Source organism: Struthio camelus, chromosome 2 (assembly GCF_040807025.1).
Source record: "Struthio camelus isolate bStrCam1 chromosome 2, bStrCam1.hap1, whole genome shotgun sequence".
In the NCBI taxonomy this organism is placed as follows: domain Eukaryota; kingdom Metazoa; phylum Chordata; class Aves; order Struthioniformes; family Struthionidae; genus Struthio; species Struthio camelus.
In genome coordinates this window covers 21,432,369-21,451,796 of record NC_090943.1, presented here as the reverse complement: position 1 = coordinate 21,451,796, position 19,428 = coordinate 21,432,369, and the positions used below count along the sequence as shown (strand labels likewise).

The following is a 19,428-nucleotide window of genomic DNA, read 5'->3' as shown; positions in this document are numbered from 1 at the left end:
GAATCCTGCTCAACTATAGACCTTTCTTTAGTGAAATACTGCATGGTATAATCCATTAGCAGGGTGTACAAGACCCTCTTGGTGAGGTGTTCTTTCTGGAAATGGCCGGATGAAACGCTCTAGATATTATTCAGTTCTGATTGCCACGGATCTGGAAGCAATACTGTTTATATTCCTAACTAGATTGCTACAGTTAGGTTTGTCTGGTCTTCTTGCTAAGTCTGTACAAAGAAATTTGTCCAGAATCCATTGCATTTTGCTTCTGTGTCCTGACTGGAGCTATTAATGAGTTGAGTGCATAGTAATTGGTTACCCAGGGTATAGATTTGAGTGTCATTCACTGTTGAAGTGGTTTTGCACCCTTCATATTAGCTGATGTTTGTTTATTTTCATTTTTCTTCTCTTCCTACATTGAATTAAACAAGCTATGCTTGCCTGGTATTTGCGGTTCTAAGGTATACATTTAAAATTAAGTTCTTTGCAGCAAAAGCCTTTGTATCTCCTGCACCATAACTTAGAAATTTCCTGTTCTTACACCTGAGGAGTGTTGCTTTTGCCAGCTTATTTATAGCACAGTAAAAGCATTATTTTCTGAGCTGTCTTTCAGAGTGGGAAGCTCTCTGTTCTCGGTGCTGCACTGTATCATTTACGCGTTACCCTTCTCAGGGTCTTTGCAGAGCTCTGCTGTCTTAGTTCAGACTAGCAGAAGGGATTGTGTCTCAGAGGTGCTGTCTATCTTTAGGACCTCTTCCAAGAGAATTTTCTACTCTCTTACCCAGAGAGCGGCCTAGGAGTCCCAGTGTGGAGGAGGAAGGCAGGGGAAGTGCTGTGTCCTGTCTCACTGCTAGTCCCTCCTTGGCAGCTCTTGCTGTGGGAGCCAGTTTTCCAGTTCCCAGCATGAAAGGATCTCAGTTGTTCTGACCCTTGTGTGGAGCATGCCACAGGGAGAGGGCTCGGTGCTCCCCTGTTTTTCTTTGCCTGCTTGTTGATTTTCTACAGCGTAGAGGGACCAGAGAAATTAAGGCTGTTGGCCGATATACATGACAGAAATCTCATCCTTCTCTTCCTCTATCCTTTTAGGCAGTCCTGTCAACCTTGAAGGCTCTGTTTTATGCAGAGATACACTCAAATTTATGGTTTCATTTGTCCAGCTTGTTTGAATGCTTACAAAATGTTTTTGCCTACATAGTATGTAGCTCACAGAGTTGGTTTTAAACCCATTTGTGGTTTTGTTGACATTTTGCATTTTTTTTTAATATTATTACAGCCCTGTGGGCCTATGGACTACATGTTGTCATTCTTCCTTGCCTGGCCCAGCCCCTGCCTCCCTCTCCTCTGTCCTCTGGACAAAACTGCGTGTTGGCATCACTCCGGGAGTGCAGAATGTATTGTTTGATCGTTTCTGCTTCTCATCCCCTTTGGCTGCAGAAACTCAACATTTTTGCTTTGTGTGTGTGTATGTGTGTGTTTGTAAAAGGCTTCCATGACTACACAGTGTGCTGTGTGATTTTAATATCTAGGAATTTAATAGTAACATGTAATGCCTCAAGGCTGCATTGTTCACTTGCAAGAATTCTCAGTATTGTTTCCATGCAATAATCTATACTAGATCATTATAATGATATAAAATTCCGCTCTACAATTAAATTGTGGGAATTGACATAAAACACATGAATAACTTGGTTTAAGTGGAACAGATGCTGTTGTTATTCCATGTTAGTATTCTGTTTCCATTATATATTTAATCTCCACAACCATATTGTCTCTGTAGGAATAATTTAAGAAATACTATTTACATAAAGATAAATATTCAATATTTTTATATATGTTATGTTTTAAAGTACATGTTAAATTATGCTACAATCATAAAGGGCTGGTTTATGATTTCATTTTTCCTGTCCAACTGCATGTTAAAATATAGTAGTCGTTACAGAAGTTGCACCTCTGATGTGTTCCATTTTATCCATCCTCTGAATTAAAAACAAATAAACAATATTTGAGTCTAGTAGAACAAAGATTCCTTTTAAAAAAAATCATGTTTTTATTATGTACTTTTTTGTGTATAGGTGCTGCCACATGACAGCAAAGCGCGTCGTCTCTTTGTAACAACTGGTGGTCTGAAAAAGGTTCAAGAGATAAAAGCAGAGCCTGGGTCACTTCTTCAGGAGTACATCAACACTATTAACAATTGCTATCCAGAGGAAATAGTAAGGTATGGAAAATCTAAGCAATTCATATTTACCATTGTTAGATGTTCTTCACAGGAACAACAGAAAGCAAGGATTTAAAATACTAGTTTAACTCCCATGTGGATTTTGTTCTTATTAAACGGCATAACCTTTGGTTAGCTGCCTCACTAGTAATTGCAGCGGTAACAGCAAAAGTTAGATATGTACTTTTGAACACTTTCTCTTTTTTAATTGTTTTGGGGATCAAATTTCTTTGTCTCTAAACAAAACCCAAATAATCAGGCTCTTGCAGGGAGCTGGGAAGTCAGTCCCACTCTGTCCAGACAAACTGTGAGGCTTCAGCCCAATCTCGCTGATAGCTGTGAATATCTGGGGGAAGTTTACTTTGTCGCAGTACCTTATCTGTGGGTGTCTCAGGCCACAAAATACAGGTACTAGTGGATCTTTGGTTACATCCTTGACCTCCCTAAGAGCCTGTATGAACTAGTGTTTCGGAGGCTCCTTTGAAACTTCTGCTGCTGTACAGAGGGTCCAGGGGCTCTGCTGTGCGGTTGCTCTGCCCCCAGCTGCCCTTCCTCCCCCCACCCTCAGCCTCATCATGAGGCTTAAGTGTTATACAAAAGGACCATACACCAGCTGTCTGCACCAAGGTGAACTTTGCCCTTAATGAATACAGAAACACTATTAAATAGCTTACAGTCAAAATGTCACCATCCTAAATTGTAATAATGAGAGAAATGTCCTCCTGGATTCTAGATATCTATTTACCAGTCCTTCCTTCCATCAACACATCAAAAGGATGTTGTACTCTTGCACTCCCTCTACAGGCTCTGAAAAATCTACATTATCATTTCTAATTATAGCAACAGAGTTCTTTCAGCTAATAGTAGCTACAAACTAAATGACGCAAAATGAAGCCCTGTTTGTCTCCACAAGAAAAAGTCAGTCAAGGCTGTCAAATGGACAAAAGCAAAATCATAAGGGAACTTTATTCTGTAATTGTAAATATGGATACTTCTGAGGGAAAAAGGACATTTGCTTATGCTTTTCTGGATATAATTAATGTTTATCTATGTTACAAATGGGGTTTTTTTCTATAAACAAAACAAGGTTACTCAAGTAGCCTGTGATGTAATAAAAAAGGCCCCTTCAAGCCTCTCCTGCTTGCCTCTTTGTGCAGTAGAATGATGCTGGTTCTGCTGCCTGAGGCACAGCTGCTGTAATAAACACCAGCTCTGGATTTGTCCTGGAGAGATGTTATTTCAGGCTGTTTGCAGACTCAAGATGATAACAATGCATTGAAAAGTTAGCTTTACAGTTGGAGAACTAATAGTAGTTTTAAAAAGAATTACATTATGCAGGAATCATAATCATCCAGAAAATGAAAATTATGCAAGGAGAATGGATCTTCCTTAATGTGAAAACATTGGGGATTTCTGCTTAAATACGTTTGGTGTGCATTGCATGGAAGTGTGTTCCTCTGTCCTTATAGTTAAAGCTCCCAGGGTTCAAAGATGACGACTTACATGCCTGCAAAACCAGAAATATGCTGTGATGTATATTTTTAGAATAAAACAGTAATAAATTTCAGATACTCTGTTTCACCTGGAAAACAAAAACTAAATACCACTTTGCTGACGCTTATGTGTTGGAAGCCTGCACCTGGTCTGTTTTGAAACCCAACTGGATGGCAGCCAGTCATTAATGGCACCATAGGGTTCTCCCCTAGAGAAAATCTATTGGATAATCTCCACAATGAGTTGGCAGTAGAGAAAGAAGATGATTTTGATAAAATTTTGTTCCAGAATCAATGTTACTTACACTGATGTGGGCTTCACATTTGTTTTTGGAATGTGTGCCTATGTTTCAAGGGCAGCGGGAAAATACTCTCCTATGGCAGCCTATGGTTCTGTGTAAACTCATGCTTTTATGTTAAAGCTCATAATTTCACAAGCAGTTAACAACTACATTTCCCAGTAACGACAATGCTGTTGTCTGCTGAGCCTATCTAAAAACTAGCCACTTATCTACGTGCCCTAAAAGAAGCTAAGCATTTTTTTGAAAACCCAACTTCTAGCTGTAAATTATAATGTAAGTTAAAAAGCAGATTCTTAAGTACTGTCAGGGAGTAAGTATAGAATTCCTTGACCAGTGTTTAATGGTAGGATTTTTCCTAATCAATAGACTTATGGACAGAGTTTCATTGCTTAGCACAGAACATGCTTTGTAGTCTAATGCACAAAAAAAATGTTTCTCTTTCAGGTATTATTCCCCTGGATATTCTGAGATTCTTCTGGAAAGGGTGGAAAATTACCACCCAGTTCTATAAAATTCAATTTTTTTATTAGAGCTGTATTTCACATTTATGCTTTTATGACTGCAATTCAAATATAACTATTGAAACTCTTCCTAGATTGTGAAATCTTATTCTGCTGTTTGAACCATTGAAAGAGCTCAGCACTTCCAGAAAGATATATTTTGTTCTTTGTAAAATTACTGCTGATTTTTTTGTTCCTTTTGTTTTCCTCTAACTGCACTACCTTAGTGCTTAGTTCCAGTATATCTGGAATTTCATACAGGGGTGATTATTTATCACAGGAACTTTGTAGAATCAGTAGTTTGCTTTTCGTTCCATAAGAAATGTTTGTCTAATTCAAATTTTAGCCTTCTCAGTACTTAATCCATTTTCCCCTTTTACCTTTGTGGATTGTTTAGAGCTTCCCTAGTTGATGAAAGAAAAAGCACTTTTTCCCAATTGTGGAATTCATTCTGCACTGAGGTATCTCCTATCACTACCTTTCAGAAAGTGATGGGATTTTTGCATCTCTGAGCATGTTTATAACTACAAAATAAAGAAGCAATGAGTTCTGATTGCGATAAAAAGGCCACATTGTGCACGTTACAGTGATGCTATGGTCCATGCACCTGATAGTACATCTGCAGAAGTCCCCATCATTAAGGCAGGATTCACTGTAGTGGGATGGACATGGCTGGATGTATACATCTTTATTCCTCTCGAAAGGGACAGGGTGAACTTGGGACTTCCACTGGCCCAACGGGAAGGACCCTGTGAGGTGCTGCCCCACTTGGCTCAGCAGGTCTTGCGGGGCTCAGGAAGGGCCGAGAATTGCTTAGCTGAAGGAATACTGTTAACAAAGTTCTGAGCACTTTGAGAGGAAAGCTGAGAATATGTGACTCCCTCTAAGTTGAGTGATGGGACTAAGGTTGCTCTGTACTTACTCTTCCAGAGAAGAAATTGCTGCAGAATTAAGTTCAAACACATTTGGAACTTGGACAGTTTTGAACTTGCAGACCTCATCCACCTAGAGGTTATTGGAGATATTAGCTTTTGCCTCTCTGTAGGACACTCTGGGAATATTTTTGTCCTGTTTTACAGTGTGAAAAGACTTCTACATTCTGCTTACTCCTCTGGTGTATCATAGTAGCAGGGAGCAGCATATGGCCTGTTACTATTGATTAACTAATACGGTATTGTCATTTACCTTTTTTTTTTGTTCTTTTAACCATTTTTCTTCTCTTAGTATGTGGCATTTTTTTTTCCAAAGAGTGATTCTGGAATGGGATGTTGAAATACTGGCAACCACAGGGGAAAGATAGTATTTGAAAACCCTGCAAAGGAGAAACTTGTCTGTCTTTCTTAAACGTATTAAATGAGTAAGGTTATAAAACAGAGATAGTCTCTGCTATTACTTGTAAAACAGGAGCAAAGACTTATTGCAGTTGGAAATGATTTAAAGTGTTTTTTCTCTGCCAGATTCGAAATTACTATTTTCTTTTGTTCTCGTCTTCAACAGTTTATGAAAGCCTTGATGGGCTATCTTGCGTTACGGTTTAATTCTATAAAGGGCTGAGTTCCTGGTGTGAGGTCCTTGGTGCTCTCTAATTCTGTACAGGAGGAACAGGGGATGATGCCCAGTGCCTTACTGTGTGGAGTCCTAACTGAGATAGAGACTGTTGGTGTCATGAAAGCTGATAGATAAACCATACCTGCTCGATTATTCCCTTAGCCCACAACAGAATAAACTTTTGGAACTGACTAATTTCTACCAAGTGCCTTTTCTTTTCCTTTTTGGTATTTTTATTCTGACACTGTTAATGCTAGGGCATTAGTAGAAAAACATAACAATCTTTCCACTAGGCTTAATGCCCAATAAATTTTCACATAGGCATTATGGATATTTAAAAATCAAATCCTGTACAATTTCTAATAGAGAATGTAATGCAAGGGCTTCCAGAGACTCTCAAAGGATCTGAAGTCATTATTTTCCCTGAGAGAGTGGAAGTACTGTACAGGGCTGGGGGCAGTTGTGGTGCAGATGGGAGGCAGGGTAGGGCGTATAGCTGTGTACTCACAACTGCATCATGTGCTCAGGAGCACATACTGTACCACACAGTGCTAACGTATACATTCTGTATAGAGAGAGCAAAGAGGCTACAGTCCCTTGACATATGTGCTCCTGCTGTGTCAAACTGCGATACACTGTGAGGATTCCACAGGGTTAAATTTCAGTGCCTAAACAATTTGTTCACAGTCTTTTCACCCTTTTTCTGACTCCTAACAAAGGAAATGATTGCAGAACGCAAACCTTCAAAGTGATCTGATTGTGCAGCACACCATCTAAATCAGACCTAGCATAAATATGTCTTTACAGCAGTTAAGCAGTTTTATCCTAGGCCAGTGGAAGCGTTTGGCCTCCTCTCGCAGGACTCTCTCTGGGAGGGTTCTACGTCCCATCAGGCGGCAGCAGTAAAGTGCAAAGTCCTCTCACCCACGCTCAGAGAGTCCCTCGGCTCTCCTTCGCGGGCAGGCTGCTGCGCTGTATTGTACGTGCACCTTGTGGCTGGAGCCTTCCCTAGAGTCTACACAAGGTTGTACAGGTCTGCACAAGGCCTTATCAGTAGATTTATCACTAATTTGTATTTTAGGCTTACATTACTAGGGCAAGTGTTGCTTTTTTTATCTGTAGTGTTTCCCTAGCTTGATGTACAGTGTTCCTATCTCGTCCTCTCATTTGGCTTAAGCCATCATCTAAAACTAGACTAATGTGTGTAATTGCTACTCTTGGCAAGCTTCAAGTATGTGTCCTTTGTCTCAATTTCATAGAATAAAATATAGATTTGCATTTTAATTCATTGTGTAAATGCTGTTTTCATGCTAGTTTGTGACTGTGGGTGCTAGGGATAATGAAGAACAGACTCATTTTGGAGCTGAGCCTGACATACCTTTGGATGTCTGTCTCACCTTGCCACTCAACAGCGCCTGAATTTCTCCCTCTTAGCTCTACGGCATAGAAGAGTTTCAAGTTAAAGTCCCTCTCACAGAATTGGCTTATTAGGACACACAAACAAAAGGTAAGCCAGGGCTTTGGCCTTGAAGTAGATTTAAGCAGAGAGAGTCCTTTAATCATTTTACCAGTTCCTTTGACTCTAGTATGGGGACTTTTGCACGCAGATCTTCTCTGAGGGCCCAAGCCATGATTTTTGTCTGTGTTACTTCGTATGTTGTTATATCTACAGGTGTAAACTAGGGCCTTGAAAAAGCATGTGGATATATAAAACTTTCCCATTCAGTGGATGGATTAACTGGCATACAAAAGCTCCTTTCTTTATCTGAGCCACCAGAAACCAAGAGGATCTGAAAAGAGGAATTCAAAGAGTTCAACTGTGACGTGTGTGATCTGTTCTGTGCTCCCAGAGGGATTTACCAAGGGGTTGCTTTGTCTCATCTGAAGCAATCAGTCTGCTGGAGACCTGCATTTTAACAAACAAACAAAATGTAGAAGCAGGTGAATTGAACTAGTGAAGGAGGAAATGCATCTCATTTTATGAAGTAAAGCATGAAGTTACTGTAATTAGGAAGTGGATGGGGTGCTTGTATATCCTCAGGGCTCCTGATTTGGTCTAGGGGGTTGTGAATTAGCTTGGCCAAAAGGAAGTCTGAGCGCTGCAGACGTGGAGGATGCCACAGGACAGCCCACAGCTTCTCGTATTAATTAGAGTCCTCTCGTTCCTGAGCATACAGAGGTGGCTGACGGCAGTCCCTTTACGTGAGGGATCTGTGAAAGTGTGCTTGCCTCTGTCTTCCTAATGGCTGCTTGGTGTCCAATATCTCGCTTGCTTCAGTTTTAGATCTCACTATGTGAACAGGGTAGCAAGGAAATATGGACTAACGCTGGATTGTAAAGCCAGTGATTTGCACTGACCTTAGGTACCCTTTATGGGCTTGGATAATCATTTCACCACCGCATATATTCTCTTCCTAGCTGTGAGTTGTCTGTTATATTCTTCTATTGTAGAAGTGTTGGGAAGCTTAATTCATATAAGAGAGGCAGATACAGCAGGCTTTCACTTCTTTATTACTAATATCATGTTTAAAAATGAAAATTATTCGAGAACCTTCAAAAATTTCCATGAGACATCTCTGAGATGCTGATTTTTATAATTTGAGTTGAACTAAAAGCCAGTGGACTCGTGAGTTTCCTCATCTTGTACAACTGGAAGGAATCTTAGAGGAAATTACAATATCTCTCATGACTGCACTAAAACTATTGATGTCATTTTTGTCTAATGCTCAACTCTTAATATTGATGTTACTATGCTGTATTCTGCAGTCAGCTCTATAATTTAGCTAGTGAAAATACTAATTACGTTATTACTGCTGTACTATAGTTTGAGATACTGCATAAAAGATTGAATTAGAAAATACATACAAGCAGTACTAAAGCATATTTTTGTGATAAGAATGCCTTTTACACCAAGAAAATTAATACTGTATTGTGCTGTCTTTCACAGGAAGCTACTCTCACTTGGGTTAAACATGTTCCTTAGCTGTCTGTGTTCTCTCTCACACAGAGGTCTGACCACTAAGTAGCTGAGTGCTGCGTAAAGAGCTGAGGACCATCAAATTTGTTGTCTGAAGTAGAAACCAGTTGTATTCATTGTCACACATTAACGGGCTGTGGACAGGAACCATGTGAATGTACTAAACTCATCTTCTTAACGGATTTCCACAAAGATTTTGGCAGCTTTCTCTTTCTTGATAAGAATACGTTTGTTCTGACTAATTCCTATCTCCAATTTTAATTGAAGCATAGGTACTCAGTTTAACTTTGGCTCTTCTATATTTGATCCCTTTTATCACAAAAATCAAATGTTGAGAGGGAAAAGCCTGTTAGATTTCTTCCTTTAAATCAAAGTTCTTGACTATTTTTTTGTCAAAATCGGTGACAAAACTCTTCATAATCTTGTGGCAAGATTTGTGCCCTTTGCTCCCGAAGAAAAGTTTTGTCTTCACTAGTCTGATACAGACTAGTGTCTGTATAGTCTGATACAGACTAGTGATGTGTTTTATCACTATTATCTTATTTATAATGAGGTCTGACATTCTCTGTGTATGTTCACCTTTATATATTAGGTCAGTGTTAAAGCCATTATCAACCTGGAAGCTTGGATTACTACCAAGATTCAACTTTTGTTGCCCAATAGTGCTATAATATTATAGTCTATTTAAAAAAAAAAGGCAACATAGAGGTCTCATTGAATTATGTTTATGAGAAGACTGAAGCTTCATTTACTTGCAATGTCATTAGAGCTCTGAGACAGCTTTATAGCCTTGTGAACAGTATACTTGTGTTGGTTTAGAAACAGTATTTATTTGGTCACACCCAGCCAAATATTTCCTTACTAAATTAAAATAAATGCTGGTTAGTTCAATGAACTACAAAGATATATAGCATAATTTCAGGTTCTCAAGTCACAGAAAACGAGCCCCAACAACAGAAATCAGTAGAGGATCAAAAATGATGGATATACTAGAGTGAATATGAACAAAGAGGGGAAGGTAGTTTGCTGAGTGAAGTTAAATTTTTATGACTCAAGCAACGTATGAAATTTGGAAAGAACAGCTCCTATTTGTAGTCTGTTCTGACATTCATGTAGCCCCTCCCCATATATACACACAGATGCCCTTGCAAGCATGGTCAGTTGAGATAAAAATGTAACGTTTTCTATCCTTACTTTCACAAGACTCTCCCCTGTAAAGCATCTTTAATGCCTCGTGGCTGTGAGAGAGCAGGCCATTGGCAGGTCCTCTGCCCATTAATACCAGTTTTATGGTACTAATTTCTGTGAGGGTCAGCTGAATCCCACCTGATTCCCATTGCGATGAGAATCAGGCCCTGGATCGATGTCACCTCCACTCCTTTGTGCTAGGAACAGCCGTGCTTCTTGCTGGAAACAGAACAGAAGTGATGGAATGATTTTTTTTTTTCTTCCTTCCCCAGCAGTGCTTTAAATGGGGGGATAGCAGGAAATATTTCTAGAATTTTTAGAGAATGGCTCCAGCACTGTATGTGCAGGAGACTGCATCTCCTGCTGAGCAGGGGATGAAACAGAAAGGAGAATTAGAAGACCTGGTGACACACTGCTGGTGCAGCAGTTACCTGCTTTGGGAAGTGAATACGTAGGGAAGTTGCAGCTTTTCTGTCTCAACGTTGAGTAATGCCTCCTGGTTGCAGCAGCCTTCCAGAGCCGGTTGGGGCTTGTTGTTGTGTCTGCTTGTGCCTCGAGGCCAGGCACTCGCATCTGGTCTGTGCCACAGCGGTGGTGCTGCTCATGCCAGCGTGACGCTGCCTCGTGATTCCTACAGACGTTTTTGCACTATGGGAACTGAAAGGAGGATAACTTCAACAATGCTGTCAGCTGTTTAGCAATGTGAACCTCTCTTCTATTCAGTCACTCCAGAGCAAATCCTACCCCAGCTCATCTGTGAGGACTGCGAGGGCTTGGGGCACACCGGGAGCAGGGAAAAGGGGCAGCGCGAGGCTGGGCAGGCTTCCAGGAGACCAGGTGTCGGATCTGTGCTCCTCACCCACGCTCACGGCGCAGCGATGGAGCGGAGATCAGTGTGGCCTTAAGTGCAGGGGTTGGGGGCCAGTCCTGCCCAGCCTACGCACGCCGGGCTGTGGGAGCTGCGGGTCCTGTCCAGCTGCGGCGCACCAGCCCTGTCTGCTTGGGCCTAGCGTGGAGAGGACCTCCTCCTCCTGCATACGTCTCAAGGGGACTGTGGGAGGCTTCATTAGTGCTTTGAAGCTGAAGACTGTCATAAGAGTGCTAAGTGTTATTACTGTTTACTGAGCTGGTCGATGCATGGCTGACCTTAATTCATTTTCTTGTGGTAATTTGCTTGGTTAAAGTGGAGAAAATGAAGCATTTGGATCACAGCGTTTTAAGAAACTGCCATTTCAGAAGTTATAGCTGCGCCTGTGATGCATCACCCCGTCTGACAGCAAAGGTGCAAAACGTGGCTTTCGCACTGAGGTGTGGAGTTGCCGTTTGGACCATCTCCCTTGAGTCATCTATCTTTTTGCTCAGGCATGACCTAACAGTAACAAAATCTATTAAAATTTTGCCATAGACTCCAGTGAATATGAGGTCATGCATCACTCACTATCTTAGGCCTCAGGAAAAAAAAGCTCACAACATGTTTTTTTTTTTTAGAAACCTGATGTTGTGTTCATGCTGGTGTAGCTGTGCACTGGGAATGTTTAATAAATTTGCTGTTTCATTTATAACAGAAGATTGCTTTAGCAGCTATCTTATAACAGTTTAACTACTCTGACCTGACAGTTCTTAAGAGATTAAAAACTAATTTAAAGATGAAAAAAGTCCAGTATCATCCTTTTTTTTTTTTTTTTTTGCATTTCGTATGTTCATTTCTTGAACTGACTTTGACAGTGCTTTGTAAACAATTAGAGTTCATCAGCATAATGTAGATGAGAGAGGAATGGTTGCTGGTTTACTGCGACTTGTTCTGTGACTACCTGAGAAAAGCGCATCTTTTACCCTCTTGAGCATCATCTGGAGTTATAATAAAACATGTTCTCAGCTGGATTCCTTCTACGTGAGATGAAACAGATCTGCCTCTGTATACACCTAAAAAGAGCACATAGAACTATAAAAGAAATCAAAAAATCTGTATCTTGTCTGCTCCCTGGAGAATTTTCTGTAATCTTTAGCGGAATTATTTGAATCTTGAAGGATGGATATACTTTTCCCTTCCCCCAACCTGAGTAGATCTTTTTATATATTGCTAAGTCACCTGGCAAGACTATAGCGTGAAAAACCCTAGCAATAGCAGTGAAGGAACTAAAAAAAAAGAAGCCGTAAAAAGTAATTTGAGAAAATGCAATACTAGGCTCATATTTAAAAAAAACAAGCTAATTAAACTTCAGCTGAATTTTCAATCCAATCTGCTGCAGATGAATGAAGTGTGGTGCTAATGTGTTTGAATCCTGGGGTGACAGACACGTTGAAGAATGCATAAAAGATGGGTGTGAGTTGAACAGTGCTGCAGACGAGCCATACTGCTTGCATGAGGACCTACAAACCCTCGTTCAGGCCAAAGCTTTTGTTAATTTGTGGGTGATGTGCACTGAAGGAGAGGTGCCAACAGCACAGCTCCCGAGCTGTGCTCCGAACCAGTGTGATAGTGAGATGACAAAACTGTGCAACTGAACAGAAGTGCGAGGCAACTTGAAGCCATACTGCAAGGAAACTGGAGAAACTGTAGGCAACAAGTAACATTTTTAAGCTTGATATAAATTCTATCCTATTTAACTGCTATGAGATGCAGATTAGCAAACCAAGTGAAAGAACAAAACAGTGGAGAGATTTGACCTTGTTTTATAATGCAATGGAAACGCTTCTCACTAGAAGAGCATTTTCTTTAGTTCCAAAAGTACTTAGGTCTTCACTGACTTATGTTGCCATATTGTTGTGCCCTGAGGGGGCAAAATAGGAAAGGATTACAAAATACAGCATTCCCAAACTGAGGAGCAGACATGCTTGAGATGAGCCACACAGTGTAGCTTCAACAGCTTCATCAGCTGTTGTGTAAAATTGCAAAGAAAAATCTCTTGCAGTGAAAGGCTTCAAGAGGAGAGGAAAATGTTCTGGACCCCATGGTGTCCTGTGCATAGGAAAGGAGCACGTGGGGGCCTGCACAATTGCTTCTGGTTTGTATCCCAGTAGAGGATGCAGGGAGCAGGAGAGGATGCAGCTCCACTTATCCAGCAAGAAAGGATGTTCTTATTTTGCAGAATTTGTTCGTCACTTCAAATAAACCAGTTTATTAGACAACTTCATCATGATCCATCTGTGCATATATTTTAATTATTACTTTGTTTCAAAGTGGAGTACAGTGACCTGCTGCGTCTATCTTTCTCCCTCTTCTGTCTGTACCTCTCCACCACCTTTCTGTTAACTGTCCCGTTACTGCTGGATGCATGCTAGGAGGTATATCTGGGGATGGGTATTACTTTCACCAGCTTTTCTTTGTAGTGGTGTGGCTATAAAGGGCAGAGAACATCATTCCCAATTCCATGTTGCCCCCAGATGCTGCAAGGGCGATGCTGATGGATGGCTGTGTGGGTGGTGTTGAAGGGCCTGGGGGAGGGGGAGAGGAGAAGGCAGCTCCTCTAAGTAGTAGCAGAGGTTGCTCCTTGGGCTGGGCTTATAATGCCTCCGCTAGCACAGAGAGCCCAGGAATCTCAGAGATCTTGCATCTGGGCATTGACAAGGGGGCGGTAGGGCAGGAAGGGCTTAAGGATACAAACCAAACAAAAAAGGGAAGTGGGAGCAGCTGGGAGAGACAGAATTTACCTATTACGTATCAGAAACTAAGCAGCATGGAGGGGTGGAAGGCTGCCACAAAGTACGCTAGCTGCTAAATCTCTTTGCTTTCTGGATTTCCTCCCCCTGCCCCAGCATCTAGTTCCTACCTACCCGGCTGCCCTGGGCACGGCTGTGAGGCAGAGCCTTCCCGCCGCTGGCTGCAGCAGGCGCTGGGGCCGCTCGAGGGAGGCTGTCTGTCCACTGCAGGGGCTCTCTTTCCTCTCATTAATGATATTTCTGACAGTGACCTTCTGCATGGATTAAGCTATCCATGTTATGGTAGGAAGCAGATTGTGCTTTGGAACTCAAACAGGCCATTTTTGGCTACCAACGGTGTGGCCGTGGAGCCGGTAGGCTGAGCCTTGTACCAGACATTGCTCCAGCAGCAGGATGGTGGAAAATGTGGGCAGAAGAGAGGCAGGAACTTGCCTATACCAGAAGAGTGAAGAGGAAGAGAGGAAAGCTGAGTGATCTTGGACTGCGAAAGGATGCTCTCCCAACCCCACAGAAATCCAAGGAAAGGTGAGGAGGTGAAAGCAGAAATTTAATCAAGCGTTTGTCATTTTTACGTAGACCTTTATTCTTCAAGGGCTGCTAACGGAGAAGGAGGAAGAGAGAGTGTGTGTATGTGTAAAAGCTCACTTGCACGTTCTGTTTCCTCCTCGCTTTACCTGTCCTGTGCTCCTTGAAGCAATGTCTGCCAGGTCAGCCTTGTAGCAGGTAAGCTACTGGGAAGACATGGAGGAGGGTGAGCACTACTGGCTTTGGGGACCGAAGCAACTCGACTGCATGTTTTTTCACATTGCAAGCTTAGTGCCAGTCTGGGAATTTGCCCCCTCAGAGCACAGTGGAAATAGGCCAGTGCATGAAAGTACATATAAGAACCTAAGACGCTAACGACTGCATCAGACCAATGGTCCATCCAGCCTCATAGTCTGTCTCTAACAGTAGAAGTAGGTGGTGCTACTTAATGGAGGGCATGTGAGCTTGGCCATGTCCTAAGGTCCAGCCTCTTTGTGTCCTGCAACATCTCCTACTGTTGGATAAGGGTGCTGGAGTATCTGCTAATTAGGATGTTTTAGTGTCTGCTGATGGATCCATTGGCCATCCACTCAATTTTGTGAGGTCCTACTGGAGTAGTTCTTCATCTGAAAAAACTTAGGATCATGTTGGAGATTTGACTACATGCTACTCTCTTTAGAGAGTAGACCCCCACTGCCTTTTCCAAGGACGGACATCAGACTTACCAGTCTGTAGTTCCCCAGATGCCTTTTTAAGTCCTTTCAGTGGGTGGGAGTTGCACCGGCAGCTTACTGGCTGTTTGTCGGGCTGGGTGCCTACCTTGGCTGGCAGCTCTGCTGGCTGTGGGGCCAGGGTGAGCTGCAGCTAGGGCCACCCCGGAGCTTTACTCAGGAATGGAAACCCCCATCAGAAGAGATGTTGGTAACTCTTTTTTTTACTGCAGGACATGTTTGCTCAGCTTCTGAAGTGAGCACTTGGATACCAGTTATTCTTTCGAACCTTTCCTTCCGTACTGCTAAGGCATTTTTACATGGCTCATCATACAGTAGTCTGCAAAATACGAAGAAGCTGTATAGACATAAAGTTATCACATCATTTCAGTGATAGATGTCATACCTCCTGTTTATATGTAATTGGAAATTGGTAGGATGTTTCCTATAGCATGACTGGAATAGCTGCATTGATAGCTTATTGGAGTAAAAGGAGAGAGTACGCGAGAGAGAAGGACAAGCTGGCACGAAAAAAGGGGCAGTCTGTGTGAGCAGCACTTGCAAAATACTGAAAACCAAAAGAGAACAGAGACTCTAACCCTACCATGAAATCATGTGGATTAGGATTTAACAGAAGAAATGCACATAAAACTGAATATATCTAAATATAGAATTGTTGGGCTGGAGAAATGTAACAATAAAAAGTTTGTGGACCAACTAGAAAAGGCTGTTCTTATGTGACACCTGAGGAGCGGCAATGCTGCTACGGAGACTGAGAGGATCTGGCTCGGGAAAGGCTGGAAGGCAACCGAGCCTTTTCTTGTGCCTGCTCACACACAGCCCAGCTTTCCAGGCCACACTCTTTGCTCATCATCACCACAATGGCGAGAAATGGAAATACAAAAGCAAAATGTAATAGTGAACAGTTAATAAAAATAGAGGTGGCCTCAGTAAAAGATGCCAGGTTTTCTTTGGGCTCGAAGCGACGGCAGGGACAGCCTTGTGCTGGGAAACGAAAGCACCGCAGCGCGGCGCGAATCCTTGGCTTGGGCAGTCCGTCATGTCTGTCATCATTACACGCACGGACAGATGATGGTGATCTCTCCATTCTGGTTCCGTTTTTTTCTCTGTCTCCAGACACGCTCATCCAGCTGTTTTCGCCACAAAATTTATTCAGCTAATATTTTCCATTTTCCCTTCCCTTCCCTTTTTTGTACCATGTTTCCTACCTTAGGGTCTTTACTTTATCATCAGGCTGGTGGTATCTTTTGAAAACTCACTGCTACTGTCTGCCTTTGCTGTTCAGGGGACTGTTGACTGCCTTCCAGTGCTCTTTGGTGTACTACTGCCTTTTCTCCTGCATTGATTTTTCCACTCACCTTTCCCACCAAATGCAGCGTCCTGCACTGCACGAGGTGGGGCACGGAGGCAGTGCCGCGGCACTGACCAGGGGCTCCTTACGCTGGTCACCTTCTGTTAACGCCGGCTGTTTCCTGAAATAACTTCATTCCTCATATAGCTCCTTCTCCGCACCCATGCCTCAGGTGCTGGACCCGCTTACTTTCTAGACTGCAGCAGCAGCCGGTCTCAAGCCAGGCAGCTGGCAGCGCAGCTCGTTCAACTGCTGCTACAGGATTTTGGAGACAAGCCGTTTTCATAAAGCTGCAGCTCAAGGGAAAGGATTTCTAGAAGCTGGTTCCTCTCTAGAGGTTTCTGGGAAGGTATGCATCTTGTTCGCAAATACTTCCCAGTCTCAGTTATTGGTAAGCAGTTCAACAAAGATACTTTAAGTACTTCTTTTCAAATGACATGACCAGGATATAGAGCGATCATACCCAGTTATGCAGGCCTGTACCCTGAGCTTGTCACAGCCTGGTTCAGGATTGCAATTTATACGCAGCATTTGGTATAATTTGAAACAGACTGAAGCTTAGTGTCCAGGCATTTCATGACATGCACAGGCTTAAAGTTATGATAGAAGTCATGTGGGGCGCTGCATGGGCAGCGTGCTGCCCGTCTCCCTCGAATCGCTCTTACCTGCTCACTGCAGCCTGCAAAGCAAACAGCCAACAACGCGATCGCAGCGTGAAGAAAATGCCTCTATGATGGACGATTTCCAGGTGCGACCTTTCACCAATTACGGTAGCCAAAAATCTTTGTAAGAAGAGGGCACGAGGGAAGATTGGGGGATAATAAAAAAAAAATCAATCAGGTGAAGGATTCTGTTGTTAAGAAAATATCAACTATTTTTAAAATACACAGCCATGTGACAGGCCAGACCACACCTCCAAGGGCTAGTGATAAAGCCACAGCTGGCTGCAATGGTTCAGTCCAAAGGGCAGGTTGGTTTGCTCATGTATGCAGAGCCTATCTTCGGTAAGCTGTTCTGCTGTGTACAAGAAGCTGAGCACACAAATCTCGTATCAAACGCACAGGGGAAACATGACATTTCAGCAATGTAGTACACTTGTTACTTCAGCGGCATGGGGCTAATATACCCCTTTGCTGTACTTGACACAGTGTCACTCACGTCTGACCAGAGTAAAAGGGGAAGAACGTCATTTTGATATCTATTATTTTTGGCATCACTAATTTTAGCACCACTAAGGAGAGATTCCTTTTTTTTTAAAAGAAAATGTAAAAAAGCATGTGTGTCTGAGAATAAAAACAATTGTAAAAGGCGACATTACTACTGTTTCTTTGATGCTGGCACTTTGATAGCTGCTATACATCCCTTATATTGTCTGGAACTAAAACCAACCATCGAACTCTAACACACTGGCATTAGGAAATCTTTCCAGCTACCCCGACCCCCCAAAGCAAACCGGGTTTTATGTAGGTGAAATAAATAAGTAATGAATGTGAATGAAAGCTTCTTAATTCATCCCCATCAGTACAAAAGATTACTTTTCTAGTCTAATTTCTATGCTGCATGCAAGAGGTTTTGAATCACTATTTTGGAATTAGTCGCCTGTTTCCATTTTGTAACGCTACCTTCTATATATGGGGTAGTTCATAAAATACAGATCCACTTATTGAAGGAAAATGGTGGAGAAGGCGTCGTGCTTGTGATTTTTTTGCTTCAAGTGTTACCTTCTCTGAAATGCACACAGACTTATTTCTTGCTCCTGTGCTATAGCTACTATTATGTGCTTTGCACCTTTAAATGTGAGAAGCATCGTGTCTGCCTGCCAGGACTGTGAGGATTCAAGATGGAAGAGAGACAGGCTTTGTTTTCTCTCTCGTGGAGATTTTGTATTTCTTCTTCCTTTACCGTTACGTTGGCTTGCAGAGAGGGTTAGCAAACAATCTCCTCCTGCTTGCCGTTTTCTTTATGTTTGCTGTATACAAAGAGAAGAGCAAAACGTGCGGGTTTTTTTCCCCCCCTCTGCACAGGAAAATTACAAGGAAAGAAAAATGTACAAAATCTCAGCGAGGGAAAGCAGAACCTCTGCTGCACAGTCTGATTCAGTCTTCCCGCGGCAGACAAGCAGGCTCAAGACTCATACTTAAAACTGTAGTACAAAGAAGACAGGCTAACAGACACATGTTCCTCAATGCCTTAATTACTCTTTCTGGTCTTAACCGACCTGTTCTGAGCCAGTACAATTACAGATGTGCACCGCTGAGTAGAGGCCCCATACACTTGACTGCATTTTGCAAATTAGGCCTTTTGTATCAGTTTGTTTCATTTTCTTACACAGTTTGTTCATATCCTACAGTAAACAAAAGTAAAAATCTTAATGAAGGTTGTTGTTTACCGGTAGTAGGTTACTAGTTAAATTAGTTAAAGAACGATCTGATTATGTAACACATTTCACACGAGCAAAGAGAAGCAACTTGAGTGAAGGCGGGCTGCAGGACGGAGCTTGGCTCAGCCCTATTAACCTGTGATGGGTTTCTCTGTGGAGTGAATAGTTTGGGAGACTGAACTCTGAGTTTCTAAAAGGAGAGTTTCATTTCCTCACTCTGACACAGCTTTGTGACTCGTTTGTGACTCGTTTTGGGGAGGAGGTGAGTATTATACCTACAGTCCAAGGCTAAGGCAAGCCAAAGCCAATGAAGCCATGTTAATATTAGAAATTGTTGGTGTGCTCAGAGGCTTGCATACGTTGTCACTCCCAATGAATGCATGAAGATGTTGTGGAAACTTGTGGAGAGGCCTCCGGTCTTCAGATGAGGTGTGGATTGAGCGTGGTCAAAGCTATGTTCTTCTTTTCCCCAACACAATAGTGACCTCCCTGAGGGGAAAACAATCAAAAACAAAACCTAGAAAACCCGCCTTATGTCAGAATAGGATTCTACATCCGTTA

General features: G+C 42.2%; 1 protein-coding gene and 1 long non-coding RNA gene across 9 annotated transcripts in view; one reads left to right on the top strand and one right to left on the bottom strand.

Annotated features, from left to right (window-relative positions):
- The window catches only part of SPAG6 (sperm associated antigen 6), a 46,703-nt gene extending 33,412 nt beyond the window's left edge, over positions 1 to 13,291 (top strand). For 3 of the 8 annotated variants that reach the window (XM_068934574.1, XM_068934580.1, XM_068934579.1), the window contains 2 exons: positions 2,067 to 2,212; positions 4,452 to 7,333. In XM_068934574.1, the coding sequence (XP_068790675.1) occupies positions 2,067 to 2,212; positions 4,452 to 4,518 (213 nt within the window). In that variant the 3' untranslated portion in view covers positions 4,519 to 7,333. Of the gene's footprint in view, positions 1 to 2,066; positions 2,213 to 4,451; positions 7,334 to 7,489; positions 7,632 to 9,062; positions 9,104 to 10,943 lie in introns of those variants that run through there. The other 5 variants (XM_068934578.1, XM_068934573.1, XR_011139592.1 and 2 more) reach the window with 4 other exon arrangements.
- On the bottom strand, positions 5,688 to 17,453 carry LOC104143269 (uncharacterized). The gene is made up of 3 exons (XR_693883.2): positions 17,153 to 17,453; positions 10,652 to 10,877; positions 5,688 to 10,439 (listed from the first exon to the last, which is right to left on the bottom strand). It is a non-coding gene; the product is annotated as an uncharacterized lncRNA (long non-coding RNA).
- Between the last annotated feature and the right edge of the window lie 1,975 nt (positions 17,454 to 19,428).